Source organism: Typopeltis vanoorti, chromosome 16, assembly GCF_054136105.1.
Source record: "Typopeltis vanoorti isolate ZY-2024b chromosome 16, IOZ_Tvanoo_1.0, whole genome shotgun sequence".
NCBI classification, from domain to species: Eukaryota; Metazoa; Arthropoda; class Arachnida; order Uropygi; family Thelyphonidae; genus Typopeltis; species Typopeltis vanoorti.
Genome location: NC_143564.1, coordinates 2153598 through 2180158, shown reverse-complemented (window position 1 = coordinate 2180158; position 26561 = coordinate 2153598). Strand labels below are relative to the sequence as shown.

At 36.0% G+C, this 26561-nt stretch overlaps 1 protein-coding gene across 6 annotated transcripts in view; it reads right to left on the bottom strand.

Annotated features, from left to right (window-relative positions):
- LOC150097830 (CUGBP Elav-like family member 1-A) overlaps nucleotides 1-26561 on the bottom strand; it is an 816588-nt gene that overhangs the window by 590594 nt on the left and 199433 nt on the right. For all 6 annotated transcript variants that reach the window (XR_016549571.1, XR_016549569.1, XR_016549568.1 and 3 more), the window contains exon 3: nucleotides 14868-14950. Coding sequence is in view for 1 of the 6 variants with exons in the window: in XM_090406005.1 (XP_090262131.1) it covers nucleotides 14868-14950 (83 nt within the window). In the remaining 5 variants the exon portion in view is untranslated. The remainder of the gene's footprint in view (nucleotides 1-14867; nucleotides 14951-26561) is intronic.

Here is a 26561-nt window from a genome sequence, read left to right as displayed (position 1 = left end):
CAATCACATTTTGCCATTATAACCAAAATCTGTCTTCATGCTCCATGGCAACCTCGTAGCAAAGGTCTGGAACACATTCCTCTGGTTTGAAAAGCTGCTGAAAGCCTGAATACAACACTATGTGAAATTCCAAATTCTCTGGCAATATCGGTAATTCTGTGGTTCTTTTTCGAGCTTTCCAATAATTCTTCCCTGAGTGAAATCATCTAGATCAGTGTTTCTCAACCTTTCTAAGCCCAAGGACCAGTAAAATGCCTAAAACAATTCTACGGACCACTAAGTTATGTAATTTTTTTAAAATGTATGTGGGGATTACCAACATTTACATATACATTTACAACATATGCATATAATATTTACATACAGCATTTACATATACATTTTACATATACATAAACATTTACAAATTCATATGGAAACAATTGAGTTGGAAGTAAACGATTAAAAGTGTATCATCACTGAACAAAGTTGTAAATTTTTATTAAACAAATAAAGGTATCAATTTCTGATTTGCTGTGGGCAAATGAATGGGTATGTCAGCACCGTCCCGCTGACACAAACCCCATTCATCTGCCCACAGCAACTTTTAGATTTTATATGTTATCCCCATTCATCTGCTCAGACTCATTAAACTCACCCGACAACAACATTTTTAGCGGCATTGGTACCATGGGAAAATAAATGGGGAATGTCAGTGCCATCCCGCTAATACTTTCATTCATCTGCCCATAACGACTTTTATCTTTAATCTCCCATTCATCTACCCACAGCAACTTTTATATTTTATATGTTATCCCCATTCATCTGCCCATAATCATGAAGCTAGCCTCACAACAACAACTTTTATCTTTGCGCACTCTCTGATTCGACCTGCAACATGTAAACTTCCATTTGCTAAGTACATTGTAAGACGAGGGGAAAATGTTCTTATCTTACTCCATTCATCATAATACTGAATACGAACTTGACATCCATGGATTCCATCATGGATGACATTCCTTGTCCTGTCCAAACCATCCCCTGCATATACCCAAAAATTTCACCCAGAACATCCCAAAGCCATTAATTCCCCACATCCACACACACACTTCCGGCTGATACAAATTGCTGTTTTCCCTGAGGAGTTTTCCATGACCAGCAAAAAGATTTAAGACATCCTGTTATGTGAGGTCATTCCAGATATATATAAACAGTCCAACCCACGTTGTCGGTCGCAAGGAGCCATCCACGTGGTCGGGCGCATTTTCCCGCCAGCGACCATATGCCGTATATTCTGTACGCATGTGATTTGTATTAATCGTATTATGATGGTGGTTTTAATTATATCCATCCTGTTTTATCCAGAGGCACAACAGTGGTCATCATAAATCTGGCAGATTCATTAATTGTGTGGTGGTTTTATTTATATCTGTCCTATGTGTGGCTTGTATTCGTTACGTTGCGATGTGTGTTTCTGTACAATCCATGACCGTACGGATGTTGCTGTCTGCATGCGACGGATTCGGTGTGCTAGGCCGCATATTCCCGCAAGCGACCGTACGAGATACGGAACTTCACTAAACGGGAGGTGGGCAGCTATCCTCCTCACTAGCAGAGCTGAGCCTCACCGTGATGTCACTTTGCATAATTGTCGTTTCATTCCCGATTTTGGAAATGGATTAATTCCAAAACCAGTAACGAGAATAGTCGGAAACTGTAGTCCAAATAAATAATATGATATAATTATGTTACTACTTACTTTTAATCAGATGGTTCAGCTTCTCGGCCTTTGCAGAGTTGCTGGATATCTGGCTCAATATTGGTCATCTTCAGTCGAAGATCGGCACACACACCAAGACGATTTCTGTATTTTGTTTTTATTTGAAGGAGCGGTGAAAATCCTTTCTCACAAAGATAGATTATAGAAAACTGCATGACGATTTTCAGTGCTTCTTCAGATAATTCAGGAAATTCACTTCTCACTGAAGGCGAGATCCAGAATCGAGGCAAACCATGTTCACGGAATTGCATTTTAAGCCCACTGTCACTTGAAAGCTCAATTAACTGTTCTTTTTTCGATAATAAAAGGTCGTTCTTGTGAATATAAGCCTCAAATAGATCTCAAACTCAGAAATTTCTTATAAAAGTTATTCGGAAAATGTTTCAAAATTCTGTTTCCGAGTTTTCAGGTGGTCACAAACCCTTTCCAGAAACTCAGAATCAACAAAAATATCATTTTCCACTAAAAAGGATTCCAATGTTGGAAAAGGTGCAAATTATGTCTTTTACATAACTAATGCTAAACACCAGTTTTTTTTTTTTCTCGAATGTCTTTATTTTGTCGTAGGCATCAAGAATAGTTAAAGAATTTTCCTGAAGGGAGAGATTTATTAATTTCGAAAAAAATCTCTGAAAGATAGGATAGTGTTGATAACCATGCTTCGTCAACAAGAAGTGATGCAAAATTAGAATTACGTTCATTTACAAACAATAAAACCTTGTGCCTTAATTGAAATGAGCTTGTTAGTACTTTGCCCCTGGAAATCCAGTGAATTTCAGAATTCATTGGATTTCCAGGTTGTATATATTCACTGTCCATTTCAGCTCAGAATACTGAAAATAAGCTGTCATTTAGTGGTTGAGCCTTAATAAAACTAACTAGCTTTACAGCCATAGAAACATCCAGCCTTGACCATAAAAACAACCCCCAACTATGCCTGCCTGTAAAGGCGCGAGCTTCATCTGAACAGAAGCCCATGTATTTTTCCCACTGGATCCCTTTGTGTATTATGTAATTATTGAGAGTGTAAAATATTTCATCTCCAGTTGTTCAAAATGACAAAGTTCTATGAAACAGAATATCATCATGGATGTTATCATGCGCGTATCTTACATAGTATATTAACTGCGCATCATCTGTAACATCAGTTGTCTCATCTATTTGTAACGCATAATAAGGGCTCTTCTTAACTCTTTGGATTAACTGAGATTCTACGTCACCTGCCATATCATTAATTCTGCGACCTACAGTGTCATTGAAAGAGGAGTCAAATCAACATCTTTTAGTAACTTGTTGCCAAACATAGTTTTTACCACATCTTTTATAGCTGGAAGTAATAAATTTTCCCCCGATAGAATGAGGTTTCCCTGCTTTCGTTATGTGCAAACTTAAGAGATAGATGCTTCCAGTGCCTTGCTATTAATCGAACCCATGGCCGAAACTACATCTTTCCCATGATTTAATGTTGCTAAGCATCGCTGAAATTGGCTTTTTTTTTTTCAATTTTCTTATTTTTCACATCACTATGTTTAGTTTCTAAATGTTGTCGGAGTTTTGCAGGTTTCATGCACTCATTCGACAACACTTCATAACACAAAACACATTGAGGTTTCTGTTCACTTCCATCTCCACACCAAGTAAACCCGAATTCCAAATATGAACTGTTATATTTCCTACTGTATTTTTTCTTTGAACTGCTTGTTTCTTCTACTTTTATAGTATCAGATTTACTCGCCATTACAACATGTGTATCAAAATTAGGGTTAGCATCATCTGTTTCATTTGCTCTTCTTTTCAAATTCCTAGTTCAAAGCCAGTTTTCCATTATTATTATTATTATTATTATTATTATTATTATTATTATTAAACAAGACCTCATGGAGTCAAAGACTCATCTAGGAGGTCCTTTTATCTCACACACATCTCATCATACCGGGTCTTAAACACATTCAAACTCCCTGCAGACACCACACTCTCAGGCAAGGCATTCCAATCATTCACAACTCTGCACGAAAAAAACCTGCCTCTCACTCCCCTACTCACACCCTCTTTATACAGTTTCCAGGTATGACCTCTGGTTCTCCCCTGATCTCCCACTATTCTCTGTAGAACTTCTCCACCATTGATCCTATAACAACCCCTTACCAACTTGTAGGTCTCTATCATATCTCCCCTCTTCCTTCTCTCCACTAGACTCTGCAAATTACATCTTTTCAATCTTTCCTCATACTCTACATTCCAGAGGTCAGAAACTACCTTAGTCAGTCGCCTTTGCACCCTCTCCAACATCTCCCCATCCTTCTGAAAACCAGGTGACCAAATCTGGGCACAATAGTCCATGTGTGGCCTAATCAAAGCCTTATACGATGGAACAAGAATCTCCCTACTTCTACACGTCAGTGTCCTCCTCATCATTCCCAGAAGTCTTTGTGTTGTCTTCACAGTTTTGGCGATGTGTCCTCTAAATTTTAGATCCTTATCCACTATCACTCCCAGATCTCTTATTTCCTCTACTTCCAACAATATATTCTCACCAAGCATAAATTCTGCATCCCATCTTTGTTTTCCAAATTTTAAAACCTTACATTTTGCAACATTGAACTCACATCCCCATTTGCTTGCCCAATCACTCAATTTATTCAAGTCTTCTTGCAAGGCCACAACATCTCCACTACTCTTTATGGTTCGTCCCAACTTTGCATCATCTGCAAACAACTGAATATCTCCATCCAAATCTTCGCCAATATCATTAATATACAAGTTAAATAGTAATGGCCCTAAAACAGATCCCTGAGGCACTCCACTAGTGACTTTCCTTTTCCTGGATATTGCACCCCCATTATTAAAAAACATTTCCGAAAAATATATAAATTCTGGGGTTAACTCACTACGTACTTTGTCTAAGTATCACTTAGTACTTCTGAAGGTATACTGAGCCTTGGTTGAAGGAGGAAAACCTTCAGTAATAAAAATCAATAAACAATAAGCAATTGGTTGAAATGTGGATTACACATTTTCACTTCAAATCTGACAAAACAGTAAGGGAAGGCAGAAGCAATAAAACTATATCGTTGTTCACTTCACCCCTCTTATTATTCATCATTCTGCTGCTACAAATTATTATAGCTAGAAGGACGAGTAATAAAAGAGAGGTGAAGTGAGCAACAATATAGTTTTATTGTTTCTGCCTTTGAACATTCTGAGGCTATTGTTGTTTTTTTTACGTGTCCATTTGATTTCAATAATTTTTACTTATTTATTCAATTTTAATTTGTTTGGATAATTAAAAAAATATATTTATTTAATTAATTTAAGTCTGCCTGCAGACCACCTGTCCCATCGTTGCACAAGTTGAGAAACACTGATCTAGATGATGTTTTTGAGACATTACAAGACATCCAAGTTTGCAACTTTATTTCTTCATGAAAAGAGCTTCAAACATAATTCTCTTAGCACAGCCTTTTACCTTTTATTCTGTTGAGTGCTACGTGACACCTTCTTCATTAATTATGAAACAATAGTTCAGTTTCAACCGTCAGAAATAACTGCATGTAAAGTGAAACCCATAATCAAAAACAACAGTAAAATGCAAATATATATATATGATTTCCACTCAAAAAAGGTTGTAAGCCTATATTACACATTAGTACTGTAAGTGGGTTAAGGGTATTTTCTATTTTTTAATTAATTTTCAAAAATAAACAGGGGAACATACTTATAGATAAGGAAGAAATTTCAGAAAGATGGAAGGAGTACTTAGAAGATCTATATAGTGGAAAAGATCTAGATGCCAAGGCTATAGAAGATGAAACAAGACTTGATATGGAAGAAATTGGTCCAACTATATTAAAAGATGAATTTGAATGGGCACTGAATGAATTGTCAGCCAACAAGGCACCAGGCACTGATAACATCCCTTCAGAATTAATAAAATACTCAGGAAACATAACTAAGTCATACCTTTTTCAAGATCATAAAGGATATTTATGAAACAGATCATCCCCAAAGATTTTACACAATGCTCTATCATACCTATTCCTAAAGGAAATAATGCAAACAAGTGTCAAAATCATCGAACAATAAGCTTAATATCACATGCTTCGAAAATACTACTCAAAATTATACAAAAAAAAAAACTAACAAAGAAGGTTGAAGAATATGTTGGCAATGACCAGTTTGGATTCAGGAAACAGCAGGGGACAAGAGAAGCAATACTAGCTCTAAGAACAGTTATTGAAAGAAGATTGGAGAAGAATCAAAATACTCTGATAGTCTTTCTTGACTTGGAGAAAGCCTTCGATGGTATTGACTGGAATCAGATATTTCACCTCCTAAAAGCAATAAAGGTAGATTGGAGAGATAGAAGGCTCATATTTAATCTTTACAAGCATCAAGAAGCCCTAATAGAAGCAGCCAGCAATACAACGAAAACCGCAATAGAAAAAATACGTAGAGGTGTAAAACAGGGGTGCTCTCTTTCACCCATATTGTTTAATCTGTACGTTGAAGATGCAATAAATAAACTGAAAGAACCAATAGAAACTGGAATTAAGATAAATGGAATTGATATTAAGTGGTTACGGTTTGCAGATGATATAGCAGTTGTAGCTGATAACGAAAATAAACTGAAAGCCACCCTAACAAAGATGGAAGAAATCTTCATACAGTACAACCTAAAAATTAATTATGAGAAAACCAAATTATTAATTACAAGTAAAGCAAATCCAATGAAAATAAACCTGGAAATAAATAATAACCTACTACAACAGGTATCCTCTTTTATATATCTTGGAAGTCTTATCACAGAAGATGGAAGAAACCAATCAGATATTAAAGCACGAATAATCCTAGCCAAAAAAGCATTCTATAACAGAAGAAACATTTTTACCAGTAAAGGACTTAGCATCCAACTCAAAAAAAGGCTAGTGAAAACATACATATGGAGCATTGCATTATATGGTTGTGAGGCCTGGACTCTAACAAAACAAGACATGAAAAAGTTGGAGGCATTTGAACTTTGGTGCTGGAGAAAGATGATGAAAATTAGTTGGACAGAAAAGTAATGAAGAAGTTCTGAATATAGTTCATGAAGAGCGGTCATTAATGAAACACATCAATAAGAGAAGAAAAAGCCTAATTGGACACCATTTGAGGCATGGGGGACTGATTACAGAAATAATGGAGGGGACTGTACTAGGAAAGAGGCCATGAGGCAGACCAAGAATTTCATATATAAATAACATAATGATGCTAACTGGCGCTAAGAGTTATGAAGAGATAAAAAGGAAGTCACAAGACAGGATGTTGTGATGTGCTGCTATATTTACCAATTTTCGGATTGATGCACCAAAGAAGAAGAGAATTAATTTTATATATATATATATATATATATATATTTTTTTTTTTTTTTTTTTTTTTTTACATAGCACAGAAACTCTGCTCTAGAGATGAAAAATGGAACTTTTTTTGAGCTACTTCAGGTCTTTAATAAGCAAGATGGTGGTCTCACTCACACCAAGCAATGAAATTCATCTCCCACCTAAAGATAATTAAAAACATCCATGTCCAGAGTGAAATTCAAATCAGCAACTGGAAAAATGAATTTATCATTTTTTTATTATTATATTTATTTATTTATATTCTTATTATTTTTTTACCTGTGCTAAAAAAACAAACATGGAACTTTTCCTACTTCAGGCTTTCAATAAAGCTGATGAAATTTATCTCCCATGTAAAGATAAACATCCATGCGTATGGTAGGATTCAAATCTGCAGCCGGTTAGTTGGAAAGCAAGTACATTAACAACTCCCTGAAAATGTCTCAGTGACTTGGCCAACCAGGCCAGTAATGCTAATAAATATGTATTACCTTTCCCTGAAGTTTTACATTTTTTAAGGCAGGTATAGAATTTGTGTATTCTATACTTGTCCATTCCATCGAGAAGCTAAAGGGGATATAGAATTATGACTTTTGACATTAAACTGAAATTATTATTAGAGGCAACTCCAAAGAATCCTTAGACTCATCGAGGATATAGCAAAGATAATTATAACTATAAGCAAAAATAGATATAACTTTATTGTTCTGTTATCCCACTGTGGGAATGGACTGTTTGTGATTGTCTGTGAAAATACTAGTAGTTGTGACGGGTGGTAGATGGCATTGGTGTAGTTGCGGTTTGTTGTAGTTGGTGGATTAAATGGTGGAGACAGAGTTGTGGAGTAGGTGCCCTCCCTTGATGAGTCTTTGGACTCCCTGGAGGTGTCACGTAATAATAATAACAAATCAATGCACAGAAGAAGGGAAAGGGAAAATGGAATAGCAAAAGGATGAATGAATGGTGGAGATATTATGAGAGACAAGAAAACAAATGATGATATGCATAACAAGAGGAATGTTAGAAGAGGAATAATGAGGTTGCAAAGTGAATTATTGTGATTGCAGAGTGAGATAGGGTGATTAGGGAAGAGGTCGATAATTGGAAAATGCAAGACTAAAAGGTAGCTGTCAAACAGAATGCTGTGCTGACAGCAGCAGGTTCTAAGGTCAATAGTGTAGTGGCAAAAAGAGTAAGTCAGCAAACATGCTCTTTTGTTGTTGTTATTTTGGAATCACAACTGAAGCAATTAAAGCTACAAGAACGGCATACTGTGTCTGTAAATTTCCATGTGTTCTTTTGTCTAAATAACAACTGCAGGAAGACAATTCTGTTCCCAGAAGGGAAAAAATCTTGTCACCACAATATGAGAGTGACTAATTCACCTTTGATTGAAAAAACCCTTATAAACGCTTTCTGTATAGAATGGGATTCCAACTAAAGAATAGCACTGATGCTAGCAAAGCTTTGCAAATTCTGTTGTGTGTGGAGTAGAGCATGAGGAAGGAAAGCATACTTGTGAGTGTATTACCAGGAAAGATATAATAGTGGCAGGTTAGGAGAAGCAATGAGTATGAATGGTAATGATGTTTAGAAAATGTAGAAAGAGAGGCCTTGAATTTGTAGATTATGAGATAAATTTGAAGATAAGATTAAACTCTTAGCATCTCTGGATGGAATATTATCTAAGTGACAGTGGAGTACAAAACTAGAAAACCAAGAAATTAGAATTAAATAGTGTGTAAGTATGCAAACTAGTACGGTAATAACCATGAGGTGAATAATAGTAGAATGAGAGCCAAGGTCACAAAATGACCTGAACAGACCAATTAAGTTCAGGGTCATATGAGATGGGAGGTTAAGGAGCTTTGAGCAGAAACTAGGGGCAACAACTTGCTATGTTATTATCTTTTCTAAAAATATTGAGGAGGAGTTTATGGGCTTAAATAAATCAAATGATTCTCAAATAATATGTGTTAGTAAAGTGTAGTTGATTAAGTATGCTATGCTGATAGGAATAGAATGAGATGTAATGCAAATCATTTTCTGAGAAGAAAGAAACGATAAAAGGGAGGGAGTTAATACTAATGATCACAGAAAGATGTGTCCCCATCGAATGGAGAGAGAGAAAGAAAAAGAGAGAGAGAAGAATAAGATAGAGTTTTTGAGATTTAGTGTGAGGCTTATGTGAGCAGGAATATTACACATTTAGTGGGGTGTTGCTATAGGCCAGGAAATTGTGAGGAAGATGACTGTGAAATGCTCAGAGAGGTATAGTAACAGTGAGTGATTTTCAAGTGATGAATGAATTAAAAAGAAGGGAAATCAATGATGGTTGGGAGCCAGTTCAAGATCAACTGATGATCATAATGGGAGTGTCCAAAATATAATTTCACATAAATGCTAATGTTAAATCATTTTTCCAGCATGCATCTGTTTTTCCTTTATTTATTTATTTTTATTATAAATTTGCACCCTTTCTCTCTTCCCATCATTTCATCACAAAATATAGCATTAATTCAAGAACTATGCAACCTAGAGTTAGACAATTTTAGACTTCATAAAGTCCATAATGACCACTCTACTAATCCACTCTCATTCAATATGCTACTACCTAGAGGTATAAAGAATAATTACTCAACAGTAACATGAGAAGTATAAAGTATAGACAATTTCTCTTTATAAGTTATAACTTATAAAGAGAAATTAACATTTCACTGGAAAGAGAAAGGTTAATGTTATAGGAAGAGATTAGCAAAGTCAAAAAGAACACTCTGGGGAATTCCACAATGATGTTGCTAGTAAAATAAAAAAAAAAATTGTCTGCTAGAGAGAGAGAGAGAAAGAAAGAAAGAAGGGAGGAGAGAGAGAGAGAGAGAAAGAAAGAAAGGAGAGAGAGAGAGAGAGAGAGAGAGAAAGAAAGAAAGAAAGAAGGGAGGAGAGAGAGAGAGAGAGAAAGAAAGAAAGGAGAGAGAGAGAGAGAGAGAGAGAAAGAAAGAGAGAGAGAGAGAGTATAAGTGATAACAGCTCAAGATATAAAATAAACACTGGATGGAAAAGAAAAGAATAAGGCTATGACATGGGAAGAGATAGCATTACGTATGTTAAATGAATGTGCAATGAAGCTAAAGTGATCTTGCATAGTGGGGAAAATTCAATAATGACACATACACTTTAAGCCAGTTTGTGTTTCAGGTATCGGGGAGGAAGTGTTGGAGAAATTAATTAGAGCTACCTCTATAGAAATTTGGGTTTACAGGAATGAGAATCTTTCTAGAGGTTAATGTGAGTGTTTTAAAGATAAGGTTAAGTTTCAGTAGCCTGATTACATGAAGAAAACTGTATAATTTTCTTAGTTCTGTAAAAGCACTAAATAAAATAATGCATCATAACAAACTATTGTTCAAGATGAGAGGAATGTTGATAGATAATTGAAGAGTAACTTCAATAAAGGGACGGGTGCCAGACATATACCAGCAAGCGTGTTGTAAAGTGATGCACTGATTGAGAAGGGTAATTAAATAGTGTACTTCAGGAGGATTCTGTTCTGCAGCCAATGCTGTTTAACTTATATACTGATGACACACTTCAGTGTCTGAGGAAAGATATTTCATGATTTACATGTGATGCTAAATTGAAGAGTAATGGCAAAGAATTTCGATGTAATTTGCTGCAAGAGGATAAGTTGGTGAGATAAATGGGGATGCAGCTCAACACTGCAAAACATCAAGTAATATTGCCAAACCAAGCATAAGGTATAATAAATTCAGTTTAATTCCAACAAGCATAAGGTGTACTATACTGTGAGAAGTGAGCTCCAGAAGTAGCAGGCAAAGGATACTTGCAAGGTGATGTGATTACTTACCATAGCATATACTTCCATCTACTAAAACAATGATGCGTTAAAATTGCAATACTATTAAGATATTCAGATATCACTGAATATCTTAATAGTATATCTGTTATTCAGATATCACTGAAATAACAGAGATACAAAGTGTAAGATGATTGATGTATTTCATTTATCATAGCTGGTTGGGTATTGAAGGAGTTGCAGGTCAGGGGATGCATAAACTGTGAAGGTTCTTACAAGGCATTCAGCAAACTGATGCAGAAAATTTAAGACAGTAATCCTTTCACTAGTGTTTCTTAAATGAGGAAACACTAGAGAAGATGAAAAGAAAAATGCAGTACTAGATTTACCTATAGGATGAATAGGCTGCAGATTTTAAGACCTATTCAGCTAGGGCCTCAAGATTTTGCAGGCCTTAAAATTTTATAGTCTTATAGTTTTTGCACCTAATAATTTTTCAGTTTCATTATATTTTGGTTGATAACTTTTAGACTTCATAAATTTTTGAGCATCAGGTAAAACAACGAGGCTCCTAAATATAATGTCACACACCAATGTCAATGTTAAGCTCATTTCTCTGTTTTTTCCCTTCATTTATTTAGTTTTATTACAAATTTATTTCTCCCAGAAACTTAGGTTTTTCTCCCTTAAACTCAAGAAAGTCAACTGTAGAATTCGCAGTTCCCAATAGAATATTAGGACCAATATTGTAATGAGACCAAGAGATGGTGAGACTTGTCAGTCTCTTCATCGGATGCTGCTTATAATTAGTGATAGTCTTCAACCCGCTCTCTCTCTCTGACTGGCTACTGGTGGAGACTGAACTGCCCTTCCTTGGTCTCCTAAAGATAGATAGGGCTAATGGCCTTGCTTACCTCCTATAAGGGAATAAAAGGTGTTAGCTGATTTTTTTTGTAATCTGCACACTTTCTTTTTTCCCATCATATCAACACAAAATGTTGCACTTAGGTTCAAGAACTAGCTAATTCACCCATTCATTATGCTTCCACTTACTGGTGCCTATCAGTAGTTTTATTATTATCGTCTCGACCTTCACAGAGTCACAAGACTCTTGTGGAAGATCAACAGTAGTTAATACAAAGTATATTGTACTACTCCTTAAACTCATTTTTGCTGTCTGCACTTTCACCATCCTCTCAGGCATTCCATGATCCCACCACTCTCCATACAAAAAAAAAAAAAAAAAAAATTACTTCTTACCCTTTTACTCACTACTTTCTTCTGCAACTTCATCCATTCCAGGGATGCCCCCTTGTCCTTGTTCCTTCTCCATGTTCTTCTATATGAAAAATGCCCTCAGTGTTAATGCAATAATAACCCTTCAACAGCATAAATGTCTCAATCATATCCTCCCTTTGTCTTCTATCCATCAAAAAGCATGGCCTGTATGCCCTCACTCTATCCTCATAATCAACATTGTACAGTCCTGATATAATTTTTGTTATCCATCTCTGCACCCACCAAAGTTACTTCATCCCCTTCAAATCCGGTGGCCAGATCTGAATGTCAAAATTCAGATGTGGTCTGATCGAAGCTTTACACAATGGACCCACCACACTTTTATCACTCGTGGTCAATGTCCTCCTCAACATTGCAGCAATTCAACTCACTTGGTTGTTGAAAAATACCTTGACGAGCAGAGAAAAACAAGTTATTGTACCTCTGTACCGAGCCCTGATAAGACCTCATCTCGACTACTGTGCCCAGATTTGGTCACCTCGGTTCCTTCTTGATGGGGAGGAGGTTGAGAGGATCCAGAGGCGAGTGACTAAGATGATAGCAGGTCTATGGAATGAACCATATGAGAACAGGTTGAAGATTGTGGGTTGCAGAAACTAGTTGATAGGCGGAAAAGGGGAGACATGATTGAGACATTCAAATTGCTAAAAGGATTCTATAGGATTAATTCAGATGATATTTTTGAGATCAGGACTGGTGGTGGAAGAACTAGGGGACACCCATGGAAGCTTGGCAAGAGCGTGGTTAGCAGGGATGTTAGAGCTGGGTTCTTTACTTTTAGAGTGGTAAATGAGTGGAATAAGCTGCCAGAGTCTGTTGTGGGTGCTATGACAGTGAGCGAGTTCAAGGCAAGGTATGATAGATACTGTGAGAATGTTGAACAGCTGCGTGAACATGATGTTTAGGGCCTCCCTCGATGAGTCTAAGGACTCCTGGAGTAGCCCGTGGTAATAATAATAATAATAATAATTCTTCAAGATGTCTTCACATCCTTAAGTTTATTTTGAAAAGTATGGCCTAATATTTATTTCTAGATTAGGGTCACATAAAATGTAAATTTGGCACTGGATAAGTGATTAGATCTAATCAAAATTTTATACAGAAAGAGGACTAATGACTGTACATGAAAGATGCACCTTAAGACAACTGATCTGATAATCAATCTGGTAATGCGGTCAAAACACTGCTTACTCAGTTTCTAAGTACTTAGCTAGACTTCTCAGTGGGTGAAAAAACCTTCTACCTCTGTATGAGACTGGCTAACTCACCTTAGTTGAAAGGGACTAGATAAAGGTTTCTCATTTCTTGGATGGGAATTGAACCCAGGTCTTTCTGACCAAACGGCTTTGTCTATACTGACTAAGCTACAGAGGCTCTCCCAAAAATTAAATACTGTGAACAATTACCAGCCAACCACCGAGATTATAATGGAACATGAACAAGAAGATGCATTGTACTTCCTGGACATCATGATCAAAAAAAGTGGTGGTAGATGCATCACACTCTTATTGTTTCATAGGCCAACTAACACACCTAGATACTAAATGTCAAATTAAACCACTCAAAAACAAATGATTATACTGATAATCAAAGATCTAGTAGAATCAGAATATCCAAACTTATTAAATATATGCTCTCTAGGAATGGAGATAATGAAACTATATAGAAACAAAAATTTACACTGCCTTCCATGATCATTAACATTCTGAGATTTCAGGGAGAAATTATTTTGCCATTTGTAGGAACAGTATTGCTAAAAGATTTCAAAGATCTTATTAAAAAACCAAGAAATTAAAGTGGCATACAAATGTGATCGAATAAGAACAATTCTTCTATAAAACCTATCCAAAGACCTAATGTCCTCAGTATAAACATCCAAGCATATCTGAAATAATTGGCAATATCCTATTTTGGCCAAACAGGATAATTGTCTGACTTTATATAAAAGCAACAAAAGCAACTTTATTTGGTATTTGGTGTTCTATGTGATATAAAAGAGATTGGTTTCACATCACAGCATATTAATAGAGTCAGCCTTCAGCTAATAGCAAATGCACAACACATAGAATAATGCCACCACTGCCAAAAACTAATGAGATGTCAGTTTAAAAAAAAACAAACATCAAAGCTTTATAACATCTGTTAAATATTGTCTGAAGCAATTTAACTACATAAATTTATATATTTTATTCATCTATTGTTTTTGCACATTCCTGAAGAAGAGATAGTTGGACACAAACTATCAAAATGTACAAAACAAACACCAATAAAAGTGCTGGCTATATATGTGAAATGTTTCTTACAAATCTGTTAAGAAAAATATAATCCATTCTGATATTTCAAAGCACATCAACTTGTAAAACAAGACTGCTCACTCCAAGGAGGTTTCTAGATAATAATGATCAAATGCTTAGTAAAACTCTGTTGTGTCTTTTAGTATACTTAAATGCAGTTAAAAATGGATATCACGATATCCACTTATTATTATTCTCAAACCTCCAAAACTCAAAGATGAATCAAATTTTTGACTCACTGCATTTTCAACTACACTTCTTTATAAAGAAATAGAATCATGAAAATTAATACTCACTTTTCAATAACATAACATTTTACTTACCCCTGACAAAGTTTTGATGTTGTGAAGGGCATTCTGTGCCTCAAGAGCAGCTTTCCGTGTAAAAAAAGTAACAAAACAGCAACCTGCATAAAAATGGCAGAGGAGAGGAAATATATGAAATTAGTGGGAAACAGAAACATGCTTAATCATAGACTAGATTTTATTAATTTGCAATCAGTCATTGCAGTTTAAATTAAAATGTTTATATCATAGCATTAGCCAATTCATAGTAAGGTTTATATACCACGATGACCTATAATTGACCTGTAATTTTATAAGGAGCTTAAACTCCTTATAAAACCAACCTAGCCAGACTGATTAAAGAGTAAGAACCAAACAAAGTATAACCCATTGATACACATGCACACTTCCATAAAGGACTGTGTCACCATGAGAGAGTAGACTCAACCTTTCTGCATGAAGTCAAAAAGCCAATCCTGTCACAGCAACTGGAATATTGCCTGAAATAACAAAGATGTGAGTGGCTTAGGCAGAGGCCCAGTTATGGAAAATATGGTAGAGTCTCCAAACTCAGTATGATTACCTAAAATTGGCAAGGCAAAATCCTTGAAAGGGGTGGAGGACATATAAGATACTTTTATGACAATACTACACGACTAAGTTTTTATTATTACTAATCTCTTATCAAAAATTTTCTCCTAAATCAATCTCACTTGTCAGTACTCTAATATTTTCAGATCTTACTTAAGCAAAGTGGATATTTGATCCAGGATTAAGAAGATGGTCTAAAAAGTTCTCGATCTCAACCATAGATGGCAACACTATCAGCAAGAGATTTTTTTTTTCTAAGTTGGTACATCTGTCATAAGCATCCATGTGAAATTACAAGTCAGTCTATCAAGTAGTTTGTTTATACAGCTTGTCTGAATCCCTTGAAACGGATAAAACTGAGTATTGTGCGGTTATAAAATTCTTTGTAAAAGAAGGTTTAATGTCAAAAGAAATTCATCAAAGTTCATGAACGTTTATGGATGCTCTTCTCCTTCATTTTTCAACAATTAAGAAATGGGCTGCCGAAGTTTAAACATGGCCATACCAGCCTTGAAGATGATCCACACAAAGGACGTCCAAAAAATTGTAACAACACCAGAAATCATTGATCAAGTGCACAATATGGAATTGGATGATCGGTGAGTCAAAGTGCGTGAAATTTCTGAGACTATACACATTTCAAAAGAACGTGTAGGATATATTTTGCATGAAGAATTGCAAATGAAAAAGCTTTGCGCAAGATGGGTGCCACACTTGCTCACAGCAGATCAAAAATGCACTCGCATGAAAATCTCTGAACAGTGCTTGGAGCATTTTAACAAGAATAAAACTGATTTTGTGCATCAATTTATTACTATGGATGAGACTTGGATTCATCATTACACACCAGAATCCAAACAGCAGTCAAAACAGTGGACAGAAGCTGGTTTTTCAACACCAAAAAAGACAAAAGTCGGTTCCATCAGCAGGAAAGGTCATGGCATTGGTGTTTTGAGTTGCTAAAAGCATTTTGTTTATTATTATCTTGAAAAGGATAAAACAATAATCTGAAAATATTATTCCGATCTTTTAACCAGACTAGATGAAAAAATTTGTGAGAAAAGACCCAGTTTGCAGAAGAAAAAAATCATCTTACATCAGAACAATGCGCCTGCCCACAAAAGTGTTTCAGCAATGGGAAAATTAAGGGATCTGCAATATGAATTGTTGGAACATCCACCCTATTCCACAGATTTGGCTCCCTCTGACTTCTATCTCTTCTGAAAACTAAAACTCTTCCTCGTTGGTCAGCGTTTTTCTTCGAATCAAGAGGTGATTGCAGCTGTAGATGGGTATTTTGCAGATCTTACTGAGAACCACTACAGGGACAGGATAATGGTGCTGGAGCATCGCTGGAATAAATTAATTAGTCTTAAGGGAGATTATGTTGAAAAATAAAAATAATTTTTAAATTATAAATTTGTTTTTTCATTGTTAGGCTGAGAACTTTTCAGACCACCCTCATATTTTATAGCTGAATGTAGAAACTATGAAAGTTTCGTAAGATAAATTGACCAGAGAACTTACAAGAATACACTCCTGGCATTCACGAACTGCCTTAGTGTGGACTACTTAAAAGACATAGGTGCCATCCAAGCATCTATATATTCGCCTCTTATTAGTCCATTTTGATAAAGTTTCACTAGCCTGACAGCTGTTTCGAAAAAACCAATCATGGTTGGTTCTTTTGGGCACCTATGCCTTTTAAGTAGGCCACACTAAGGCAACTTGTGAATGCCAGGTAATTTATTTGCATAAGCTCTCTGGTTAACTTACCTTATGAAACTTTCATAGTTTCTACATTTGGCTTTGAAATAATGCTGGATCTAATATCCACTTAAGTAATTTTGCATCACCGAACGGAAGCATTTTGACTCTTTATTTTAGTAATTTTCAGATCTTATATGTCTGACTTCAAGAGTATTTCTAATCATATTGATTCACCTAAATCTTACTCTTCTGGCTCTTTGCCTGCCATTTTGTAAACTTTTGATCTCCCATTTTGTTGAAGCGACAGTATGACTTTAGATCAGCTTAGACTAGATTAGACCTTAGTTTTTTTTTTTTGTTTTTAACATTGATCCCATACACAAGATGTTGGTTGTCAACCTAATACTTTAGTGTACTATGAATAAGCAAGAAGGTGGGAAAGGAAAAACTTGCTCACATTATTTAAAAATCTGTGCAATGTATTCCTTGGGAAACACATAAGAGTGGAATACAGCAATAGAAGAAATGAAAGAGAAGAAAAAAAAAACTTGTCCTGTGAGTTTGGAGTTGGACTGTGAAGGTGTGTTGAGCGGCAGAAGCAAATCAATCAATCAACTAGCCGAATTATTGATGCTAGTTCATAAGAACTGGCATCAATAATTTCCAAACTTTTCAGACAGATAATTTCCAGGTTTCCAAACTATGTAAAAACAAAAAAATTACAAAAAATATATAAAATTGATAAAAATGGGAGAAAAAAAAAATCCCTATTCCACCATTTTGGTGGAACAGCGCCAATGGAAATACCTGTAGAAAAGGCACTGAGGGTAAAAACTTAGTGTTTGGAATTTCTGTGAGTAAGGGGTTCCAATTAACTGAATTAATTAGAGGTTTTTGGTGCACTATCCTATATGTGAGAATAGCATTCTAACATGAGCGTCAGGAGTTTCACAGACGTAAAATAATATCTTGCATGAAAATGCATGCCCAGGTAAATCATGAGTAATCATCACTGTGGCTAAACTGTGATGCATAGCATGAAATTCATTATCCATGTTGATCTAAGGATATGCTATAAATTGTCATATTTAATGTCTTACTCTCATGGTGATTTTTAAAATTCTAGTTTATCATTTTATTTTGTGTTCCAATGTGAGAATGTCTTGATACTAATGCAAAAATTTTGTTTCATTAAAAGTTTTGACATAATTTTTTTTTCATCTCAAATTTTATACAATTACATCCCAGAAAGGAAGTTCCAGTGAGGTCGGGGTGAGATGAATGAGAGCGGCTACACAGCCAAGTAGAATGCCAACGTGCATATAGGTCTCAGCATAGCAGAAGGTCAGCGTAGGCCAAGAAGAAAATGCAGAACCTCATGAACCAACATTGGCAGCAGTGCTTCGTGAACATCGTAGGCAGCGAATCATGATTGTATTCACATATCTACCTTCCAGGAGCAAGAAGTTACCTCCATCTGGTCAAAAAGGGACCAGATGAAGAAAATGCAAGCCATATAATTCCAATTGATGATCGCAAGTATAAGCCAGTGAGATCCCGACACCTCAGTAAAGTAAGAACTTTTTCAAAATTTTGTATACAAAGAAAGTTAAATTGTGATGGTATTGGGGACTAATTAGAATTGTGATTTATGAAGTGTTGTAGGACTTTAGGAGTTGAACCATGAATAGGGAATGATTGATCTGAGTCAGAAAACTTGAAAAGGTGCAGTGTGAAAATATTTTAGTTTGTCATTGTCAGGTAGTTCTTGAACCATTAATTTTGTGAAAATAATCTAGGAGTGTTCAGTAATTAGAAGGACATCCCATTTGAATAGTATTAGATAACATTTCATGTTGTAAGGGAACTAGAATGTCCATGTTACGTCGAGTTATCTTATTTTACCATTCGTACCAACATTAGTTAAGTTAGTGTCTATGAAGATAATTGTAACTTGCTTTATTAGTAATAAATAAATTTTTTCTTGTCAACCAAATAACTTGCCTGATCACTAATCTCAATGCACCACTCATAAAGAGAACCTATGCGTAAAATTACTTGGGATAGTCACGACTGCAGTGCGAAATAAGAATATATGAATATATTAGATTATTGTGTTTGGAAATAGATAAGGAAAGGTAGGTTACAGGATCATCTACCATACTAGGTGTTTGCTCTTAGATAAAGAAATTTCTCTTATCTATAGAATTTTGGTGGTGCAGCGTAACGAAATAAATTTTCCGAAATTTGAAACAGGGTTAACATTAGTATTCTAACAAAGAAACTGGCTCTAGCCAGAGGCATTTCTTTTGTCTATCGAGTTTTGCACACGTGGGCAACACATTAATAGCAGCCAAGGGTTAGAGGTAATAATAAGGGTAGAGTCTGTAAGAATTGTATAGGAGAAAAATTTAGAATTGAGAAAATAATAAAAAAAATTAAATAAAACTAATACAACATAAGCCAAGATTTAAGGAAAGGATATAAGATCATAGAGGAGTAAACACAATCAACAAAATAAATTTATACTCATTATACATCATAATTATATATCATAAAGATTTATATATATAGAAACTTTACAACAGCATGGCTCCTCTGATCTTTGGTCAGAAGGACATCAGAAAGTTACAATAGCTTAAATACTAATAAATGTTGTTAACACTGTATATATCTCCAGACAGAGGCGTAGCTGGGGGGGGGGGGAACGGTCCACCCCAGGCGGCATTTTGAACCTATTTGAACTTTTGTAGTTAATTCTAAAATACAGTCTCAAGAACTCATTTCCAAATATTGTAATGCTACTGCAAATTTTCCTCACAATTGCTGTAAGTGTTGCTAGTTGTGAGAGGAGTTTTTCTAAATAAAACTGATTAATAATTACCTACATTACTACTAAATAGACTTCCCAAATGTCATCGACTATTTCACTAACAGAAAAGCAAGAAAAATAACATTTTTAAAGTTCAACTTAAAGTTTTGCTTCAAAAATAAACATAGTGTTTTAATTTATTTCCTTATATGTCGTTTTGACTTTTCGTAATATTTTCGGTGTGTATTGAGAGGGGCAGCAAAAGCTCTAGTTACACCACTGTCTCCAGAGGTGTTAACATTTGTAGAATAAATTATTATCCATCCTGTATCACCTATATATAAGCTATCCTGCTCAACTGGCAGCTTCTTAACAGTATAGTAGCAAGCCTTATCCGGCCTAACTCTTAAAAGAAAGACACTAGTCAGCCATCAAACTATCATCCCACTGGACTCATCTTAATACTCTCAAAGTCAATCAACCAGCTTTTTTTTCACTATATGATAACTCATCAATTAATTAGTGTTCACAAATATGGATTTTACTATTCTCATTCTACTGCCGACCTCCTTGCTAACCTTACCTACCTTTGGATACAAGCCATGGAAAGATCTGGAAAAATGCAGATGCTCTTGATACATTATTATTATTATTATTATTCAGGCCTCCAAGGAGTCAAAAGACTCATCGTGGGAGGTCCTTTCTAAGAAACACAAGTCTATCAAGACTCATTGAGGGGAGGTCCCCCCCCCCAAGAAACACAAAGTCTATCATACCACTCCTTAAATCCATTGACCGTTCTCGCTCTCACCAGTCCATCAGGCAATGCATTCCATGGTTCAACCACCCTCCATGCAAAGAAACCACTCCTCACCCTCTTTCTCACAGTTTCCTTTCATAACTTCCAGGGATGACCCCTTGTCATGACTCCTTCCCGCTGTTCAACCAAGCGAAAGAACTCCCCAGTGTCAATCCTGTAACCACCTCTCAACAGTTTAAAAGTCTCAATCATATCACCCCTCCTTCTTCTATCCACCAAACTCTGCAGTTCACACTCCCTCAGCTGATCCTCATAACTAACATTGTACAGTACCGACACCATCTTTGTTATCCACCTTTGTACCCTTTCCACAGTTAATTTATCCCCTTCAAATCCTGGAGACCCGATCTGAGAACAGTAGTCTAAGTGTGGTCTGATCAGAGTCTTATACAACGGAATTATAACCACTTTATCTCTGCAGGTCAGTGTCCTTCTCATTATTGCAGCAATCCTCTGCGTTACCTTCACTACCTTTGCAATATGTCCCCTAAATTTCAGGTTTCTATCAATCATCAAACCCTGATTGGTTCTAGATCTCTTGTCTCTCCTACTTCCTCCAGTTTAACTCCTCCTGTAGAATCTGAAGCATTTTGATTGTATCTGGTATTGATGTCTTCTTATCAAGCTACCATCTCATGATCTCCTTCTGCCCTTTGTAACTTCTTTATTTAGTTGCCAACCTCCTATAAGAGGTTGGCAACCACCCTGGCAAATTTTGCACGATCCTCAGCCAGTCTGAACAATCTCTCAGAGCTCATGCCAGTCCACTGTCTGATGTCTGCCAGCCAAGATCTTCATCTTCCTTGTACTCTTCTTCCATTTATTTTCCCTTTTATACTCAATTGAAGAATCATATATATTTTTCATTACAAAGTAGGTGACCAAGATATGCAGTTTTTCTTCTTTTTATTCTATCTAAAAGTTCACCTGATTTCCCCATTTGTTCCAGTACTTCTTGATTGAACTTTTTGTTGTCCATGGAATTTTTAACATTCATCTGTATAACCACATCTCAAAGGCTTCGAGTTTTTTTTTTTTTTTTTAATCGATGTTGTCTTCAAGGTCCAAGTTTTTGCACCATACAGCAGTATAGACCGTACATAGCACTTAACCATGCATACTCTAAGCTCTAAATTTAAATTACGGTTATACATTGTTGATTTCATCAGGAGAAAATCTTTTCTTGCCATACGCGTGGATAGGCTTATGTGTTCGTCAGACATGTTATGATAGGTTTCACGGTATAAAAGAACACAGATGGTTAAGCAAATAACTATTTATTAACTTAAGGCTAATATTTCGCTGGTCTTATATCCAGCATCTTCAGAGCACACAACACAAAGTTTGTTACAAAGGCAAGACAACCACAATCCGGTGTAACAGTGGGGACAATATAAGTGATTGCAGCGTGCAACACAAGACTAAAGTCCTAATATTGTACCATCTAGGTAAAAAAAAATAAAATAAATAAATAAAAATAAAAATAAAATAATAAAATAAAATAAAATAAAATAAAAATAATTTAAAAAAAAAATTTTTTTTCAAGTTTTGAAATAGTAGTCCAAATGATAAAAAATAAAAGTAATAAATATTAATTTGGTCTTAGGATGACTGTCTCCCAAATCTTTGGTAGATTTATACAGCCATACTTGTTAAGGTTTGGGGTATGTTTCAAGGCTTCTGTTGATTCCAGGAACAACCTCTCTGACTTGTAGAAGCTTCTGTGCATTACTTTTGTTTCTTTCCAATTGATCCTGTGTGCAAGGGTGTCCAGAGCATGGTCTGCCAGACCCGACTTACCATAGCGAAAGTGTCGGATATATTTTTTGTGTTCACATTTTTTGTGTTTTGTGAAGCTGTGAACACATGCTTCTACGGTCATAGGATACATCCAGGAATAAGGAGCAACCAACCTATTCCATAGGATTTTGGTTCCAAATGCCTACATGGTAAAAAGTGTAGGTCTACACATGAGCATAAATTAGAAATGATAGGATAGGAATTCCCATATACTTCTCTTCTTAACTGGAAAGTCCAAAAATTTAGCCACCTCCCAGGTTAAGACTGTATGATCACTCTCACCATCTAGCAATAATATGGACATCATAGTTACAACAAATTCTGAAGCTGGCCATCATGCATCAGGTAATTATTTCTTAGTAACTACATAAATTCCATTTCCTTCCATGAGTCCTTTCTTGATTTCAGTCTATGTTCCCATAGTTTAAAACTCCTCATAATAATTACTAATGGTCCACTCTTTGAGTTTATTTGCCAGTACACACTATCCCCATCATCCCCTGGGCTAAAGAAGAAGCAACCAACTCTATATTCTGCCTATAGTCTCTATCTCCCGCCAGGTGACCTTGAATGCAGTATTTTCACTGACTCCAGCTGAATTCCCACTGTTTTTGGCTGTAGTTCATCAGCTATCATCAGCAATACCCCTCCCTTGATCCTTTTCTTTCTATCCTGCCTGAAAATACTATATCCCTCACATTCTATCCCATTAACTATATCATTTTCTACCAACTATATCTCACTAATGCCAATAACCTAGAACTTCCAAGTATTAAACAATACAAAAATCTCTTCCCCCTTGTTCTGAACGCTTCTAGCATTAGTGTACATAAAGTGCAGCAGGCCCATTATGAACAGTAGATTCCCATTTTCACAAAAATTGTCCCCAGGCATACTTTTTAGATGCACATAGGCTTCATTTTTCAATATCTGATATCTAAGATAAAATATTTTCATGTAACATTCTTAAAACAAACAACTGCTGCAGAAATAAAGAGTATTATTATATTCTGATAAGTCATATATGATTTATTTCTATTTCAAAATGATAGGCTTTTTTCTTTTCTTTGTGATAGTTTTCCAACTTTTTCATAAACTCCTTGAACTCATTGACCATTCTTGCTCTCACCACGCTATCAGGCAATGCATTCCATGGTTCAACCACATTCCACACAAATAAACCACTCCTCATCATCTTGCTCACAGCTTCCTTTCATAACTTCCAGGGATGGCCCCCTTGTCTTCACTCCTTCCTGCAGTTCCACCAAGTGAAAGAATTCCTCAGTGTCAACCTTGTAACTACCTCTCAACAGTTTAAAAGTCTCAATCATATCACCTCTCCTTCTTCTATCTACCAATACCTTTTTGAAAATTATGGAGACAACTATCGTGTTTGAGTAAAACTTTAGTTTAATATGAACCAAAATCCACACTCGATGTTTCGACCTTTATATAAAGGTCATCTTCTGGAGCATATATACTATATATACAGAGAAACAAGCTGCACTACAATCTACATGGTTTGCTAAAGTTACTGACCAACCGTTACAACAATTACTGGCCTGACCTCTGGTGAAAAAAAAAAAAACTTACTACATCAATGCTAGAGTCCTGTTATTAATATTATTATTGGTTGTAATTTTACATTGGGAGCAACAACAAATATTATCAATGCCTCTTACTTGGTTATTTAACTTAAGTTTGAACTCTGATATGGTATCTAGGGAGTGGAAGGAAGGCAAAGTAGTTCCTTTGCATAAAGATGGCTCTTAGACTGCAGTAGTTAATTGCAGACCAATCACCATTTCAGGTGTGGTGGTAAAATTATTGGAAAAGTTGCTTAAAGACAGAATTCAAGAATGGGTGGATCAAAATATGATACTCTATAGGGGCCAAAATGGTTTTGTTAAAATTTATTCTTAAAGGTCATTCTTGCCTTAGCAATTTATTAACTTTTTATAATAGAATGACATCTGAGTTGGACAAAGGAAATGGCTACTCAGTGGTACTTCTGGATTCTGCTAAGGCTTTTGAAAGGATACCCCATGGAATACTGTTGCATAAATTGGAGCATATGGGGATGGATACTAAACTGGTGATATGGATAGGAGAATGGCTCAGGGAGAGATACCAGAAGGTGGTGTATGGAGGAGAAGAGTTCGGGATGAGGCAGTTTTTTTCTGATGATGCAAAGTTAGTTAACGCAATAAAAAATCAAGCTGAATGTTGAGAGTTTGCAGGATGATTTAAATAAGCTGCCAAAATGAGCAAAAGGTAATGGATGTCAGTTCAGTGTGGAAAAGTATAAAGTTATGCATTTTGGGATTAAAAGATTACCAGCTGTGTACTACATTGATGGAACAGAACCCCAAGATATTGATGAGGCTAAGGACTTGTGGATGTTGGTGAATAGGGAAATGAAGTTCAGAGGATACATTGCTAAGGTGTCCAAGATTGCATATAGGATTACTTGGTTATTGAGGAACACACTAACATCCAGAGATAAAGAGGTTATTATTTCCCTTAATTATTATTATTATTACCAAAGACCCCATAGAGTCAAAGACTCATCTAGGAGGTCCTTTTATCAAACATACAGCTCATCATACCATGCTTTAAACACACTCAAATTCTCTGCAGACACCACACTTTCAAGCAAGGCATTCCACTCATTCACAACTCTGCATGAAAAAAACCTGCTTCTCGCTCCCCTACTCACACCCTCCTTATACAGCTTCCAGGGATGACCTCTGGTTCTCACCTGATCTCCCACAATTTTCTATAGAACCTCTCCAGCATTGATCATATAACAACCCCTTAATAATTTGTAGGTCTCTATCATATCTCCCCTCCTCCTAGTCCACCAGACTCTGCAAGCTGCATTTTCTCGATCTTTCCTTATACTCGACATTCCAGAGGTTAGAAACTACCTTAGTCAGTCACCTCTGGATCCTCTCCAACATCTCTTAATCCTTCTGAAAACCAGGTAACCAAATCTGGGCACAATAGTCCAGATTTGGTCTACTCCTCATCCCCAAGGAATCCAGGTGACCAAGTCTGGTCACCTGGATTCCTTGGGGATGACGAGGTTGTGGAGAGGGTTCAGAAGAGAGTGACTAAATTAGTGAGTGAAGAAAAAAATGCTCCATACATTGATAGATTGAGAGCTTGTGGATTGCAGAGGTTGGTTGAATAGCAGAGAAGAGGAGATATAATAGAAACATTTATACTGCTGTAAGGTTTTTATAGGATTGATGCAGGGGAAATATTTCAGCTGTGTGATAGTGATGGAAGAACAAGAGGTCATCCCTGGAAGTTGAGGAAAAGTGTGGTTAACAAGGGTGTAAGAACAAGGTCTTTTGCCTGTAGAATGGTGAATGAGTGGAATGCATTGCCTGACTCAGTTGTGAGTTTTTTCTCAAGTATATGAGAAAAACTGCAAAGTATACTCTATTTGATCACAAAAGAAATGAAGAAATTATGAAAGAATTAAACCAAGAATCATTAATGGAAAAAATTTAAAAATAATATTATTATTCTTATTATTATTATGAGACACATCCAGGGAGTCCAAAGACTCATCGAGGATGGACACCTACTCTATCACTCTCTGTCTCCACCACTTAACTACCATCATCTACCACAACCATCTACACCAATGCCATCTACCGCCCACTAACACCACTAGTATTTTCACAGAATCGCAAACATCCATGCCCACAGCGGGAATCGAACTCGCAGCCTTTTGGCTGGAGTGCGGATACGCTAACCACTCGGCCAACCAGGCTAGCATTCATTTTTAACGCAACATTCATTAAGGAGAAATGTTTACACCGACTGTACTCATACAAAGGCAGTAACATCTTTTTTTCCGTGGTAGCATTGTATCACATCTGTCTTAGTGAACATACAAACAAAATACTATGAAAATAGAAAGATTACCAAAACAGGCCTTAAAGTACAAGAAATTAGGAAAAAGAAACCAGGACGTCCTCTTAAC